The sequence below is a fragment of the Ammospiza nelsoni genome, chromosome 8 (assembly GCF_027579445.1).
Source record: "Ammospiza nelsoni isolate bAmmNel1 chromosome 8, bAmmNel1.pri, whole genome shotgun sequence".
Lineage (NCBI taxonomy): Eukaryota > Metazoa > Chordata > Aves > Passeriformes > Passerellidae > Ammospiza > Ammospiza nelsoni.
Genome location: NC_080640.1, coordinates 19,182,248 through 19,198,845, shown reverse-complemented (window position 1 = coordinate 19,198,845; position 16,598 = coordinate 19,182,248). Strand labels below are relative to the sequence as shown.

General features: G+C 43.4%; 1 protein-coding gene across 3 annotated transcripts in view; it reads right to left on the bottom strand.

Moving 5' to 3' along the window:
- PAX2 (paired box 2) overlaps positions 1 to 16,598 on the bottom strand; it is an 85,139-nt gene that overhangs the window by 14,971 nt on the left and 53,570 nt on the right. For all 3 annotated transcript variants that reach the window (XM_059477594.1, XM_059477593.1, XM_059477596.1), the window contains exons 6-7: positions 12,362 to 12,537; positions 10,414 to 10,540 (exon numbers count right to left, since the gene is read on the bottom strand). In XM_059477594.1, the coding sequence (XP_059333577.1) occupies positions 10,414 to 10,540; positions 12,362 to 12,537 (303 nt within the window). The remainder of the gene's footprint in view (positions 1 to 10,413; positions 10,541 to 12,361; positions 12,538 to 16,598) is intronic.

The following is a 16,598-nucleotide window of genomic DNA, read 5'->3' as shown; positions in this document are numbered from 1 at the left end:
TGATCTTGTTCACAGTGGCACATTTTGGAGATTTAACCATAAAAACAGTCAAGACTGACTCTGATTGCTCCCAGAGTGTAGTTTTGCCAGATAGATACCTTGACAGAGAGACATAATGGAAGAGAGGAAATGTAGGGGACTTGTAAAAGATCTAATTTTCATTGTTGTTTGCATTGGGCCTCCATTTCTGATCGATTGAGCTTTGTCACTGTTCCTAATTGGCTGCCAAGTATGATGTTTGGGAATTTAAGAACTCTGTGACCTAAAGCATGGGTACTCCAGAACACCCACTGCTGTTGGGTCAGCAGTAATAGAGTCCTGTATTTGGACACCTGAAAGCAAAGCATGGATGATGTGAATCAGATCCAATCCAAATTATCTACCAAACCATCCATCCTCAGGTCATCAAATTCAAGCTAATAAATGAAAGCCATCTCTCTGCTGTGATGGCAACTATTGCCAATGGCCTATGAAATAAGTTAGTTCTGGTGGTTTTGATTTATACAGAGAAATAGAAATGTGACATGTAATTAGGACATAAATCTGACTTCATTAATGTAGAACTGGCTTAATTAACTTTAGGCACCTTGTTGTGAGGCTGTAGTGCTCACCTAGACAATAAAGGGCTGGGCAATTTCTCTCTGTGAATGCTGTTTACCCTGAGATATTTGTTTCCTAAAGATTTGCTTCCTGGCAAAAATGATAGTTTGCCATCTGTGTTCTACTCCAAGTACTTCTAACATGGGTGGCCAGCAAAGGTCTCTCATCACCAAGATTTCTTTGCAGCAAAGACATACGCTCATGTTTCAATTAGTTGGGAAGGATCAGTCCTGGCCTAGAGGGATACACTTTGTCCTCACTTGGTTTACTAAGTGAAGTCACTGGTATGCTAAGTGAGCATCATCATTTCTTTTCCCTTTTTGGTACAAAGCTTTGTTTGCCAAGGACCTTTTGTGGAGGGTATGGGGAATGGAACTTGGAGTATCTGGATTTTGTTTTACAGTTACTTAAAGTCCCCAGAATAGGCAGCCCATCAGCACCCAGCTTCTGCCTTACAACCATACACTGTCCTGCTTGTCCCACTAGTGAGCCTTCATGTGCCAGAGCCAGTGTCTGTAGATCAATAACCCCCCCCAGCTATTTTTCTCCTGCATCCTCTGTCCTCTGCAAGGCAAAGAATGCACAGATTTACTTTCAGACCAAAGAGGCAGAGTCACCACCAGCATTCTGGGAGTGCTTGAAGCCTTTATCCAAATAATGTTGATACAAGATAATTTGGATGACTAGACCTATCTGCAGGCAGAGGCCCAGAAGTTCCCTGGGCTTTCACAGGCTGCAAGTAAAGGGATATTTTTCAAGGAAGTCATTTGACAGTGATACGTAAATAAACTGGGGACACTTCAGTCCTGGGCATTTTCCACACTCTTATTTCAACTCTTTTTATTATACAAGAGACAGCAGGTGTGGGGAACTGCTGAGGAGGAAAGGGCAGAGAATAAGGTGGACATGGAAGCGTGGGTGGGCAGAAGCAAGAGGTGCTATGGGCAGGGGTTAATCCTGTTTGCACAGCCCCCAGGCACGTTGGGTTTCCTAGTCCCTCCCCTGCTTTATTTCTCTTTTAAAGCATGGAATTTTCAGCTATAATCCTTCCTAAACCGCAGCATTTTTCAGGCGCTCTGTGTAAGTGAAACCATAATCTCTGGTAAAACAGAACCGCTTAAGCTGCTGTAGCATTAGGCCAATCTGATCCAGCCCCTGGATTTCCGCTCTGCCCAGCCACCACAGAGAGGATTTCAGCCTGAAAGACTGTGTAAAGCCCTTGCAATGGGAATAACAGTGCTAGGCCTTGCCTTGCAAAGCTGGGAAGGGTTAAGGGACCAGGAGCTATTTGTCCCAATGTTGTGAGGCTATTAAAACCCCTGTCAGACTCACAGCGGAGATGAGCCCAGCCCTCTCTTGAACACATCAAGGCTTATGAAGAAAAATTCCTCACACCTTCCAGAGCCATCGCCACTTACTCAGTGTGTGGGGGGATAAAGAAGTCAACAGTAACATGGCAAAGAGACTTGAACACAATAATGCTAAACACTCTTCTCTCTAATAGTGGAAAGGAGGCAAGGATAAGGTCAGACAGCGAATGATTGCACAACCAAAACTCAGACTTATATGTGTCTATTTGTCTATCTTTCCCTCTACACTCTGCAACTGCACAGACATAATTTATATCACATGTATCTTTACTGATGGATGGCATTTACCATTTTTTACTCCTTTGTTGTCCAACTCTCCACTGACTAAAAGCACCTGAATTCTGTCTCTGGTATAACTCCTGACACTGCTATGCTGGAATAATTGCCCCAGTAGTGAATTATAGCTCCAAAGCATGTCACTGTATATGAAATCAATTGATTGATCTATCTATCCGCCTGTGAATGGCACAGTCTCATTTTTCATTTTAACCACCTCAAACTTCAGCTGCATCTTTTATGTTTTCAATTTTGATTTTCTCCATTCTCTAATTCTTTCATATTTGTGATGGAGAACTTGCCTCTGCCTATCCTAAGTCCCACTACTGCCAGCAAGCTGTAGAGCAGTGCAATTTTGGCTTGTCTATGTTTTGTTGGGAATGTTTCTTAGTAAGGCTCCTTCAGTGAATCCCAAGGTATATCTTTCTCCTAGGGCTGGAATACCAACCTGAAATCAAATGGGAGGAGAGTGGAGGGAAATGAGCAACCCCTTTCCAAATCAGCAGAAATATATTCCTGCCCCAATCTCCTTTATTCTTCTAAAAGGCAATATCCTTGTTTATAGGTGGCAAAAAAATATCACCCACTGTTGTGGTGGGGGAAACTTGAAAGTCATCAGAGTGGGGATATAGCTGGAAACATAGCAGAGGACAACATTTTGTGAATCACCTACTCCTCTCTTTCTGACTGTATTTTCTGAGTTATGGTTGTTTTTATTCCATTCTAGCCCTCTCTTCTGTTATTTTGGCGGAGAGCAAGAACTGGTGATCTCTAGCCTAAATTCCTACTGTGAATGAAGGGATTTTGGCCAGACAGAGTGAGAGGAAGATTCACAGCTTTGGGTTCCTATGGAGACTCATCTCAGCTTTTATCATGTTCTCTCCTGCTGAAGGCAAGGGAAGTGGGGTGGGAGTTGGTTGCAGGACTACATGAGCTGCTTGTTTTTCATTGCTATTTTCCTGGAGGATAAGCTATCTGCATCCAGTGCTCCTTTTCTTTATAGTACACAAAGAATACCAAGATGGCACATCCATGCGTGAGGGATGGCTCTCACACACCCACTCAACCCTGCTTACTATCTTGACAATGTTTCCTGTTCTTTGTCTTTTCCTGAGGTCTCTACCAAATAATTGTATGACCCCAGTGCCCCACCCTTCACAACACATATCCTTACAGCATTGCTTAGGAATCACTCTTTTATCTGTGAGGAACTGAGCCCAGAGAAAAATACTCAAGTTTGTGTAGGGGCCCTGTGCCAAAGCTGAATCTTATCTCAGGTGTTTTGAATTCTATCCTTGTACCCACCTCTGAAATGTCTTTTTTCTGTATTTGTGTTCTCTATGCCTTAGAAGAGTTTCATTGTGGTAAATAGAATGGGATTGGGTCCTCAGAACTCATAGACTGATGAGTTTACATTATAGGCAGTGGAGTTACATCACTTTCTCCCTTGTGGTGATCTTGCCTCAAATTCCAAAAGCCATACAAAAGACCAGACAGGACTCACACAGCATACTGTTCCTTTTGCTTACTGTCATATCAGACTAACCACTTTTCCTATTCTTAGTTTCCTAGGTTTTCTGTTGCGAGAGCATTTTTCAAGCTGGACATAAAATAAATACCATCCCGTGTTTTTTCTCTTCTCTGATCATAACAGACCCTTGCTAGAAGAACTTGTAGGTGTCCTATGATTAACCGGCTTCTCGTTATACCTTTCTTGTCTTCCTACTGACTGGAGAGTGTGCCTTGTGTGTTCAGATTTTTTCTGTTTGTGCACACATTCACCCATGTTCTTAACAACCTTGGGCTGCTTTCCCCTAAGAGTCAACGCTGTTGTGACATCACATCCCACGTCAAATTTTGTAATGTATTTTCTGTATTTTTTCATTTAACTGAATATTATAAATCTAGATTTTATGTCTAGTCTGATCTGATCAACTACTGCTTTCCAAGTAAACTGACATGCTAACTCTGTATATTACTTTGAAGAGAAAATTGTATACCCTTCATATAGAGTAAAACATGGAGCTTCCAGTAGACCTGTGATCTAGACTTACTCTTTGAAGCTACTTGAATCCTAATCACTTGGGAACTCTACTGGAGCCTATTTCATGTGGCTGTCAGTACATTTGTTTAAAGATGGAGCTGAAGAGGAAAGATATGCTTTGAAGTCCTGGGTGGAGGGGAGAAAGATATGCATGCAACTTGTGGACTTGACAAACGGAGAAGTTAAGTGGAGTTTATATTGTTGCCTTTCTTGAGTCCCAGCCCATTGGATCTGGCAATTTCTACCTGTCTTGAAATGTAGCATGTACTTATTCCTTGCTGTTTTGTGACTTGAGTGTTGCCTCTTAAACAAAATGCTTTTGAAATATATACTGGGCAATGCAAAACCTGTTAGTTTTTCGTGCAGTCCTCATTATAGGTAACTCCAAGGTTCCATCATAATGGTATTTTACTGATCACAAGATAGGATAGATCTTCCTGGGTAGCCCACAGCAGTGGTAAAGTTAAAAAAATGGAACAAAGATTACTCTAAGCTTTCAATTTCTCTGAAAGACTGCAGTGGGCAATTTTGGTTGTACAAAAAGTGAGCCTGATTGAATCCAGTACAGTTGACTGACACCAAAAGTTATTAATGTCTGCTTAACTCAGGTATAAAGCACAGTCTTGCTACACTGGGCAAATGTATACATCGCAAGAATTTTTATCAAAGTCATACTCATTGGATCCTTCATTTAACTTGAGAAGAAAAGGCAAAACTTAAATTGCTGGAAAAACAATATAATACAATTATTTTCTCTGAAAAGTTCCCTTTTGTCCAGCAGCATAGAGTGTGGCAGCCTGCAATGCTGCCTCTTGCTGAAGAAAATTGGACTGGGAATGCCAAATCACTGCTATTGTCATTATTGACATTATTTTCACTCACTGCTCTTGTCCACTTAAATGCTAATTTAAGGAAAGCAAAGATATTATTTCTTTTAGGCCCATCCATTTCTGTGTTCTTCAGTTGAATATGCCTTTAAAGCCCACCAGCTGCTTTTTTCAACATCATAAAGTTACTGTCAGTGAAAATTCCACTGAATGCATATAAATAGTTTACGTGATTCCTTCCCCTTCACCCCTGTTCCTGTCTGTTTCAGGGATCATTCATCTGACCATCTATCACTCTCAGCCATTTGGTCCCAGAGAAGAATAGTAACACCTTTTGCTTTTACAAATTCCTTGACTAGATAAGAAGATGCTATCTCTTCTTAAAGAAGGGAAATTGCTGATTAAACTTGGAGGTCCTGTGGACTTCTGCTTTGGCCAGTTCCTCATCTTCAATTTGAGAGTCTTGCTCACAGAAAGTACTACCTTCATTTTAGTGAGGCAGGGTAGTAACAACCTTGTAGTAGATGCATGATTGATAATCAAATTCCATTTTCAGGGCATTGGAGCACCCAGAGCTGACTGCAGTCAGGCTGCTGAGCTGCTGGGTGGGGTCAGCATCTGGGATCTGCCGCCACCAAAGCCAACCTGGGCCCCCCAGCAGTTTGCTATGCAGGTTATTTAAGTCAGACGAGTCAAGCCCTGACCAGGACCATTGCTTGCTGGTATCAGAGGCTAAAGTGGACTGGAGTAAGGCAGGAATTTTTCACCAGTACAAACAAAGAAAAGGAGAAGAAAATACTTCCCCTCTCACTGTAATGTTATAAGTGCCACTGAATGTAATGGTCAATTTTAGTCATTATTTAAAACAGCAAATTGGATCAACTTGTTTTACATTTCCACTGTGAGGCTGTTCGCTACAAGCTTGAATTTTATGGGAGGTAACAAATATTTTGACAAATACAAAATTCACCCTAAACATAGTTATTTCAGTTTTTGCTAAGTAGATGAACTACATCATGTGCACATTTATTTAAGCAATTATGTTGTTTAATATAATTTGTCTTCACATATTATTACATGGCAAAATAGTGAACGATGAGTCCATATTATTCTTTTATTAGATAATTAACTTTTTACTTGTTATCTGTGTCAAGTTATATTTGGATGGAAATTAGAATTAAATTAAAAACAGTATTTGTAATTATTCATGCTAATTAAATAAAATGACCATAAGTTCCCTGACTTCCTAAATACATTAGAACAGAAAAAGCAAGCTTTTCTAAGCAGGTTTTGCATTAAAAAATTATTTATTAACTGGAGGGAAGGATAGCTATAAGGAGGAATTTGGATTGGTTTAAGAACCATATTTTAAAAATAATAGATTTCATTCTTTCCTACCAACTCTAATTCACTTACTTTGAGGAAAACAAATGTTCCTGCTTTTTCAAATCTGAGTTTGTTTCTTCATTTTAAATGACCAGATATTGAACTGAACAAAATTCTCTTTGGTTCACTTGCTAATCTGAAATTAAGGAAATAACATCTGCAGGAGGCTAAAGTTCTCGAAGGATTGTTTAGCATTTCAGAAAATCTTTCCAATTGTCTAGCCAGTGATTTCCCCATGATTAGCATCACTGCTTTCCTGAAAATCAGATTCTGTTTGAATACTACTTTATGTCTTTCAGGTATAGCAAGAATCCTTTTTTGTCAGTAATTCCAACATTTTTTGCATATATTCATGTCTGAATTAAAAAATAAACTGAAAAAACCCTGATTGTATGCCAGAGAGGGGAGGTCTGGAGGAAGGTAAAATCCATGAACTTTTTTCTCTCTCTGAATGTTCACAATGCAATTGAAAATGTCTGCATTGTCTGTTCCATATGAAGGACAGCAGGGTAGGTTTCCTAGCCTAGTGTCCAGCAAGTCACTAAGTGACAACTCATTCATGGACATTCCTTGAACATACTTAACAGGGAGAGATAACGATGACCTGTTTGCTCCATAGTAAAAAAATGGTTTTGTTTACTTGCTTTCAGAGATTTGAGAAATAAATGAGCCATCTAAGATGTGTTAATAGAATAATTGTCTGAAAGGGAGTGTTTGATATTGGCAGTACTAGGCAAGGCTGGGCTGTACACAGCTGTGGTGCTAAGCTGTGTCTTTGAACAGATACCCAGGGCTTTGGGGAGGGCCTTCTGGCCAGTTGAAGAGGTGGCTGCCTGTTTTGCAGCATTTCCAGCTCTTCAGTTCCAAGAAGCTCCCAGACAGATAAAGGGACTTCAGCAACACCATTCCTTAACTGTCTCACTGCATTTCAAGATTTTAGGTAGCTACAGATTGTTGAGGGTTTGATGCCTTTTGGAGGGGTGAGGTCTCAGAATGGTGTGAGCTGAAAGAGCTTGCTGATGACAGTTAGTCATGAGCCAGAAAGAAGGACTTTCTCTGAAGTCTTCAGAAAGGAAGACCTTCTGAAGACTGTATGATCTGGTATCATACAGCTATGGTGTGGAAAGACCTAGTACTATGTTTTTCTGTTTGGGAAGACTAAGCTGGGGAGACTTGCCTGCAGACTGAAGCTCTAAATCTCACCTTGTGAAGTGACCCCACACAGAATTTGTACCCTGAATGGGTAGGTTTGTTTCATAATGTGAAAACGTGAGTTCAGGTGTCAGGTATCACCTGAATTCACAGACTGCCCTGGACATTTTGTGAGGCATTTCAAGGATGATACCATAGCAGCAAAAGAGGCACCCAGCAAAAAAATTCACTATTACTCCAATATCCTTTCCTGGGATCAGGAGCTGGGTGACACCAAAGAAATCTGCATGCCTCTTCCTTAATTTTCTAGCTGGGGTAGATCAGGAGGCAGGACTGAGTTCCTCACATCTCTGCTCCTTCCTGAAAGCATTGCCCAGCCCCATAGCAAACATATCATGAATCATTCATCTTTAATAGATTATGCAGATTGAGAACATCAGATCAATGAAGATCAATACCTGCAACCATTTAATTGCCAGCAAAAACATTTTAAGAATGAGCATTATCTGAAGTCCTTTCTTGGGTAATGGCACCATTAATCCAAACATTGGATCCTGGCCTAAGTGTACAGGAAAAATTCTCCACCCCTCTTCCCTTTATGCCTTTCAGGTTGTTGAGGGGCTTTTTCTTCCCCTTTTCATTTCCAGTTTCTGAGTTTCTCCATCATTACCACCAGTGAACAGCTCCCAGTGCTAATAGTTCTGCTTTTGTTACTCTGCACTGATTGAAATGTCGCATACAGATTGAGATGTTAGTGCTAAGTTGCCACCTGGGAATGTCAAGCTGGGTCTGAAATGAACTTTTCTCACTCTTGGATCCAGATGGATCAGATGGGGATGTTCTCAAGCTGAGCTGAGAGTGTGGCAGGGAACAGAGTAGGGGTAGCACAGGGTGGGAGGGACATGAAGAAAATTTTTTTCCTCAGCCTACAGTCTCTTCTGTGAGACCAAATCTGCCTCATGCTGTGCCCTTGTGAGAGTCATGTCTGAGGCTTGTTTAGTGTCCCAGCCTTCAGGAAGCCTCCTCTCACACTGACAAGCTAGAATGCACCATCTTCACTTAGGCAAAAGGACTAAAAAGAACTATTTTCATGGCTTCTTTGAGTCTTAAACTGATTGTAGACACATCACCTTTACATTTAGCTGTGGGGATTTGCCTTGCTCTCCTACTGGCTTTGCCCCTCAAAGACAAGATATTTCCTGTAAGAGATGTGAATCTGCTAAACAGTAGATGAATGACAGCTGAGTTTTGCAAATACAAAGAAAGGTAGAACACTTTTGCCACAGCTAAGCCATTTTTTTCTGGTTGGCTAAGAAACTGCATGTCTACAAGGATTCTGAATCAAGCCTGATAGCTGTAAAAGCCATGAAAAAGGTCTGGGATGTCATACTTTCCAGACATTTCCTGAATAATATAGTTCATCTCCCATACTCTCCATGAGATTTTGCAGACATGCTGGATGTCCTCTGTGTTTGAGTTAACTGTTACTAATCCTGCCTGATCCCAAAGTTCTTGGTAGCCAAGAGTTGCATGCAACAATATGCCTTTGCTCAACATTTGCTGAACAAGCAATGACTGCCTGCCTCAGCCATGAGCTGCCCTGACATCAGGAGCTATTAGCTGGGGCTTCTGCAAGAAAAAATTAGAGATACATACTCCAATGCTCTTGATTCTGTGCCATCAGAGGACACCTTTTTTGTCAAGGGACAAGAAGCTTCTTCCCTTACTAACAGGACTTAGACCTTTGTCATGAGTTGTTTCTCATCTTCTGCCACGAGGTTTCAAGAGGGGCTACAAAAGTTGTCGAGAAAGGGGAATATTCCAAACAGGGGCAAGTCACTTGAGCCTTGCAGCCACTTTATCTACCCAGGAGGAGATGTGCAAGTGTGGTAGCTGCAAAAGGAAAAGGAGAGGCAGCCACCAATGGCAACCAAGGCCTTGAGAAGAAGGGCTGTGACACCAGAATATTTCCTTACGGCTCTAGACACACGCAGAACAGGCAGCCTACACCAGTATCAGGGCAGTGTGGGAGTGACCCGTGGCCTCAGGCCAAACTGTGCCACTCAGGTTCTGCATGTGCTACCAGCAATATGGAAGTTTCAGTGAAGCATCTGCTACAGGGGTTGCTCCTATTTCTCTGCATCCCGATTTGTCTGCTTTCATGTGCTTGCTCACAGTTTCTACTCTCCCAGACACACTTGAGTTTAAGGCGCCCACACATGAGGAAAGGCTGTGAACAAATATTTTTGCCAGCTTTCCTAAGAGACTCATGGACTTAAGGAGGAGGGAGTTTAGAAGTTGCAGTTCAGTAGATCTCAGTTTTTAATTTGCAAATGCCCCTTCCAAATGCCAGGGCTGAATAAAACTATTATTTCTCCAAAAGAAAGCCAAGTGAAGATCAAGGGTAAGCCATGACCCCATTGTTCTTAGATACAAAGGAAAAAAATCAGTGTGTATTTGGACATATTTGTTCTCCACCAACATCCCAACCTTAAGCCCCATCTGGGCACACAAGTTTGTGATTCACATCTGGGTTTGCCTATTTTTGAGTCACACCTGGACACATCTAAGTGTACTCAAAACTGCCAACACTCTGAATTTCAAACTTCTATTGAACCCTTATGTTCTCCACAATCTTTCTGTCTCTTTCCTTGTTTGCCACAGAGGGGTATCTTGCATTAGCAGAAAAAGCAGAAGCTAATGGTGATGAGGGAAATAAATAAAAAGCTTGGTTCTGCTGTTTGGTCAGGCAGCTTACCGGTCACCACAGGGTACGTCTGGGGTCCTGACACATTTGTCCCCAGGTCTGGGTTAGCAGAGGTGGATAGACTTGATTTGACTTCATCGAGACCAGGGGTCAGAGCTGGGAGGGAGTACTCATTACCCTGGGGAAGAGAGGAGAAAGACAGCTTGCTATTGATGTGATGGGAGAAAGGGAAGGGTGCACAGATGGGGAGGAGGAAGAGGAGAGATGCAAACCCTTGCACAGATGGAAGAGGAGGAGGAGGAGGAAATGGAGAAGATAAAGTGACAAGAAGGTTGAGGGGGATGAGGAGGGGGTATCCTAGGATGAACTATCCCACCTGCCTGCTTGATGCTGTGAAGGGGAAGAGAGGTGAGGGATCTGGCCTGTTATCTGTGGTATGGCTGGGCCCCCATTTGATGCTGTGGGGATGGGGATGGCTGTCTGTGCCAGCCCATGGGAAAAGAAAGGGGAAATCCACATCCCCTCCTCTTGGCTGAGTGGAGGTGGGAGGTGTTTGCCCTGGTGACAAGGACAGCTGGGGCATAGGACTACAATGACATGACTAGGACAGGCAGGCTGTAGGAAGCAGCCAGTGTTGGCGCACTGTCACCAGGGTCTCTGCCTGGGTCGCCTTTCTCCCCTCCGCTGTTACCTCTGTCCTAGCTTTTTAAAAACAAAGAAGCCTCATCCCCTGCCTCTGTCACTCTGTGCATTGGGGTATGAAATTGGGGAGGGGGGAGCCACATGGCTAACAGAAGGGTGGGAGGGGGAGAGCCATTGAATCTGAAAGGGTGTCCTGTCCGAAAGCCTCTGGTAATTGCCTTTTTATTGTGGCAGCCTCCAGACCAGACGCAGGAGCTGGAGAAACCAGGAAGGCTACAAAACAGCAGGAAAAGTTGCTCTGATTAATATTACGTTAAATTAAAACTGATTTTCTGCTCTTTCTCCTCTGTTTTTTTCCATGCACTTCCCCAGCCCCCTCCCCACATCTTCCCCTCCTCCAGCAGGTTCCACGCATGCTGCCCCCTCCCCGCCCCTGTCCCTGCTTGGCTAGGACTGCCTAGTCATTTCCAATTCCTTCTTGTATTGATCTTCCTGTAGAAATCAGTTTTGTAATTAGCTGCAAATTAGGCCTTCTACTGGGGGTGAGCCTGCCCCCTGATTTATCACCAGAGTAATTCGCTGTGATCGGAGAGAAATTAAAATGAACTCAATTAGGCTTTGGATTTGCTTTATGGGCCCTGCTCAGAGTTTCAGGGGGAAAAATGACTGTGCTGGTGCTTAATAGTCTAATGAAAGTAAATAAAGGTTATTCATTGTAATAAACCCAGGGACTCTGGGATGAAGGGAGTCCACAGCCAACCTCTCCTTCTCTTCCTTTGTTGGTTTATGGCTTGGGGCGGTTTAAAAAGACTTTTGATTTTCATTTTATTAAGACAAACAGCTTTTGGGATAAAAGGCTGGGAGAGCGGGGGAGTAAAGAAAAGGTGGGCAGAGCTGCAGAAGTGTGGAAAACTATGTTGGAGATAGGAGTCGAATGTCAGCTTTGGGCCATGAAGGAAAATGATCCATTTAAACCCAACACTGTGGCTCGCTGGTCACCAGTGTGATCTCAGGGTGCAGGAGTTTCTATGCAGTGCTGTCTGCCAGTGAACATAGATGGGGGGTAGGCATGTTCATGGCAAGCTACAGACAGGTCTGTGTGCAGAGGGAAAAGTGGTCATGGAGATGTAGGGAGAGCACAGTGTGCACATTTATGGCAAGTTTACCAGAGGAGGTAAAGCTTGTGTATAAGCACAGTGATACAGTTATGAATAGACAGGGCTGTAAAAGGTATGTGCAATAACAGGTCAGCATGAGAACAAGGGACAGAGAGGAGGAGAGGGATTTTGGTGGGGGAATCTCCCTGCCATCATCCTCGCAGTGCCTGTGGGTTCCCATTACCAGGCCAGGCCCTCACCTGCTCAGATTTGATGTGCTCTGATGTTTGAAAGACGTCAGGGTAAGAAGGACGCTCAAAAACTCGATCTAAAGCTTCCAGCTGCTGCTGGGTGAAAGTGTCGCCACGAAGGTGCTTCCGCAAACTGTCCACGCTGCTCTGGGAATCTCCATTGGGAACTGAGCCCTCGGATACATCTGCAGGGCACAGACAGAGAAAACAGGGAGTTAGCACCACCCTGGCTTGGATGGGTAATGGATGCAGGACAAGAACAGAGCAGGAAAGAGGGAGGCTCTGTGCCTCCACCCAGGTAGCTGCGCCACTCCTGAGGGAAGAGGAGGCTGCAGGGGTCCAAGAGGAACCCCCTTCTCTCTGATGGAGTGGCCAGGCTGCTCCAATGGGTTCTGTGGGATTCTCCTGCCCAGGATGAGTGAGGCTGTGGAGAATGGCACTTAGCTCAGAGATGAGTTTCGGTTCCGCTGATTTTTAGTGTTAAAAATTGCCAAATCTCCACTGCCGAGCATAAAATGGGAGCAAAGCACAGCGATTAGCATCGCTAGAAGACCACTGGAGAGGCAGTTCACAGAGAAACAAGAGTGCTAAGGATGGGCTGTAGTGGAGAGGACTGGGGGAGCCTGCAATGGGAAAAAGGCTCTCTTGCAGTTTGGAGGGGAGCCAGTCTCTGTTGTAGCTCCCCAGTTCTATGAGCTGCTATCACTGTTCTAATTTCTTCTGATCATATCCTTTCATTCCCCTTAGATAACAGGGAAATCTGGTTTCTGACTCCATGTTTCACCAGAGACAAATCTCTCCCTGCGGGGCAGCTATCCCATCCAACATATGTTGGTTTCTGTCCCATTCACCTATGTGTAGCTTGTGATTTATCATGACCCATATCTCTGTTATAAAACTCCCTCCAAAATGAGATGAATCTTTGTCTCTGCCAGTCTCCCTTCTTATCCAAAATGAATTACTGTATTACAAAACCTAGGTGGGAATTACAAAATTCCCACCTGCTCAGTGGGATCCAGCCTTCCTTGTACTACTTTGTTCTTACTAGGAATATAGCTGCATTCTGGTAGAAGCTTCCCTGGAAGTGCATCTCTGTCCCTACAACAGCCCTCTGACACAGTCCAATCTCACAGCAGTGCCTTCTGCCATGCTCCAGGGTGTCTGTATTTCTGTTGTGCCATCCTACATCCCTTACAGCTCACTCATCCCCTCTGCTGTGAATCCGTTATAAATGCCCTGCCCCATCCAGAGTGATTTTTTTCCTATGATGAACCATCTGATCACCTATCTGGGTTTGGTTTGGTTTTTTCCCTCTGTTATCCCCCAATTCAAATGAGGTGCATTTTTCTCTGTTATAACCCCTTTCTATCTAGAGTAAGTCTCCTGCTATTAGCATCTGTCATGTCCAAGGTGAGTCTGTCTGTTATAACCTCCTGTCCCAGCTGAAGTGAATCTTCCTCTGTCATAATCCCTCATCTCATCTAAGGCAAGTCTGCTCGTTATAATATCCTCCAACTGTGCTGAGTATCTTTCTGCTGTCACATCTCAGCCTAACTTTGGCAATAATCCCTCCTTCATCCATGCTGATACACCTCCATACTCTCCATGCTGAATCCTTACCTACTGTGCTTCAGCAGACACAAGTCTGCCTGCCTTATCACCCTGACTAACCTAAGATCAGGTTCTCCCTCTTGTGCTGCAATTATCTTCCTGGTTTTTCACTAATATGCCTCATACTTAAGCCTTTCTTGGTGGCCTCCAGTCAGTGAATCTCAGAAATTTGCTGTCAGGAAGTTGGTCCAGGGTTCTGTATAGACGTTTTCCTTCCTCCATGCAATCATGAGGTGCTCATGGACACTTGATGCTCCCAGGAGCCCGGAGTGACATTCACTGTGCAGCATCCAGAACAATACCATTCTGCTGCTTCCTCTTTTAGCTCATGGATAGTGCCAGGATGGTATTTTCCTGGCACAGTTAATGCCCAACTGGTGGCCCAGAGTTATGACTGAGCCTGCTGCCTTCTGGCTATGAGATATATCCGTTTATAGGTGATTATACGATATGATATAATCAATAGTACATTATATACAGTAGCGTAGTACAGTACCACTCACAAGACCATAGAAAATATTACATATTGATTTGTCCCTGCCAGCAGCCTTCCCTCAAGCAGCCTCTTCTCTCTTTCTTTTCCACCCCAAGCCAGAGCAAGGCTGTTTACTGGCACTGATCCCTGGAGTTTTCTCCTCTCCCCAGGCTTATATGCCCAAGAGAAAGTTATAAATTTCCTGAAATCTGGAGTTCATGACAGATTTGACTAAGAAAACAAAGCAAGGATTAGGCTTGGTGGACTGCACACTGTGTGGGTCAGTACAGTTTTCATGTTTTATATGACACTGGGCTGTTTCTGCAGGTGCTGAATTTCAGGACTAGAACTCTGGTCTTCCCTGCAGAAAGCTAGCAACACAAGACCAGAACTCCTGAGTCCAGACTCAGGAAAAAAAATGTTTCTGTATCAGCCTGAACGTGTCTGCAGCCTGTGAAGCTGTTTGTCTTTGAGGATTTTTCCACGTGTCAGTCAGTGTGTATGATTGTACACACCATGACACTAATACACATGGGTATTTTTGCAGTAGATAATTATTCTGTTATTCTTTAGATTCTGCATCACAGTACATACCTGACCAGGCATTTGTCTGTGGCTGCTGGTTTTGGCTATACCTGATTTTCAAGGATGGCAGCCTTAAACTCCACATGGTGTTTGGTGTGAGTGGCCTGATGCACAGTAAAACTTTCACTGATTGTCATTAAACTAGATTTTACCCTTAGTGAGTTGCCCTGAGTGGTTGCACAGATTTGTGCACACATGCACAGCTATTTGCAATTCTGTCTGCCTTCAGAGCCCTGTGCACATGTGTCTCCCGCGTGTGCACAGGCCATGCCTTTGTGTGAAGAAGCTGAAATCACAGCTTTCCTGAGTCGCTGTAAGAGTCTCTTTTCCTTCATTTATTCAGGGGCCCTTCAGATCTTGACAAATCTGTCACTCTAAATTTGCGGGAGATTATGGTGCTCTCTGCCTAGCACGGAGAGAGGTGATATATGATATCTGCTGCCCCTATTGATTGCCTGATCTGGTGGCAGAGGGCTGGCGAAATGAACTTGAAATGAACATCATGCCTCAACTCATTGTGCGTATAATACACTACTTAATCCCACATTTTTGAGCCGCTATGGAATTCAATTGATCAATCATGTCCCTCTGATAGTACTGTTTTAGGGGTTATTGCTGCTCTGCTCACTGACCTTTCTATTTATTTATTTATTTATGTCAGAGTGTGTGCGTGTGCATGTGCACACATAAGCGTGTATGTGTATTTGGGAAACCCAGGACCAGCTGATGAGAGAGCATCTGTACAGTCTACAGGAAATGAAAGAGAAGGATGAAGGAAGGAGAAGGGTAAAGATTGGGGTTAAATAAGAGATAAGATTGATCAAAGCAAGCAAATGGATAGAGAGGGGTACAAAAGTTGTAAGGCAAAAGACAATGCTTTAGTTTAGGTTGAAATTCCTGGAGGGGAGAGGGATGAAGGAGGGGGATGGGCCACTCTGCCCTAGCCTATGCTTTAAAATCTGCAAAAGCAAGGAAACTTTGACAGAGGCCTGCAGGGTACCTCAATGCCGATCTTGTCTAAACAGCTTGCAGTAGGATTTGGCTTAGTAATGGTAGAATGCATGAATCCCAAACTTCACAGAGCAATTATATGAATTGTGCATATATATTTTACTTTTGAAGCAGAGGTTTCACACAGGTGATCCTGAAAGACAGGTTTGTATGTCTTGTGTTGCTAAAGCTGAGACATTCACAGTCACAGATCATTTTATTTTCTTCAAAACCAAATGATTGTAAGTCCCCTGTGTTTGTCTTCTGGTGTCAAAACCTACAGAGGATGTGTTTTCATTTTTTCTCTGAAACTGCAAGGGCCAGACACTTATATCTGATTTTAGATCAAAGTTGAATTCTCATCTAAGGGTATGACTCTGTAAGCTGGACTGTCAGGAGAAGCTTCAAATAGTGTAATATACAAAGTATAAGAGCTGACAGCCATGTGGGTATGAGCAAAGGTGGCAGAAAAGACCAGAGAGGACTTTGGAGAAGAGATGGAGTCCATCAGAGGGCTGAGGGTGCTAGTGAAGAAAGGCCTTGTGGAGAAAATCTGATTTGGGAAAGTCTGTCAGATCCTAGGAG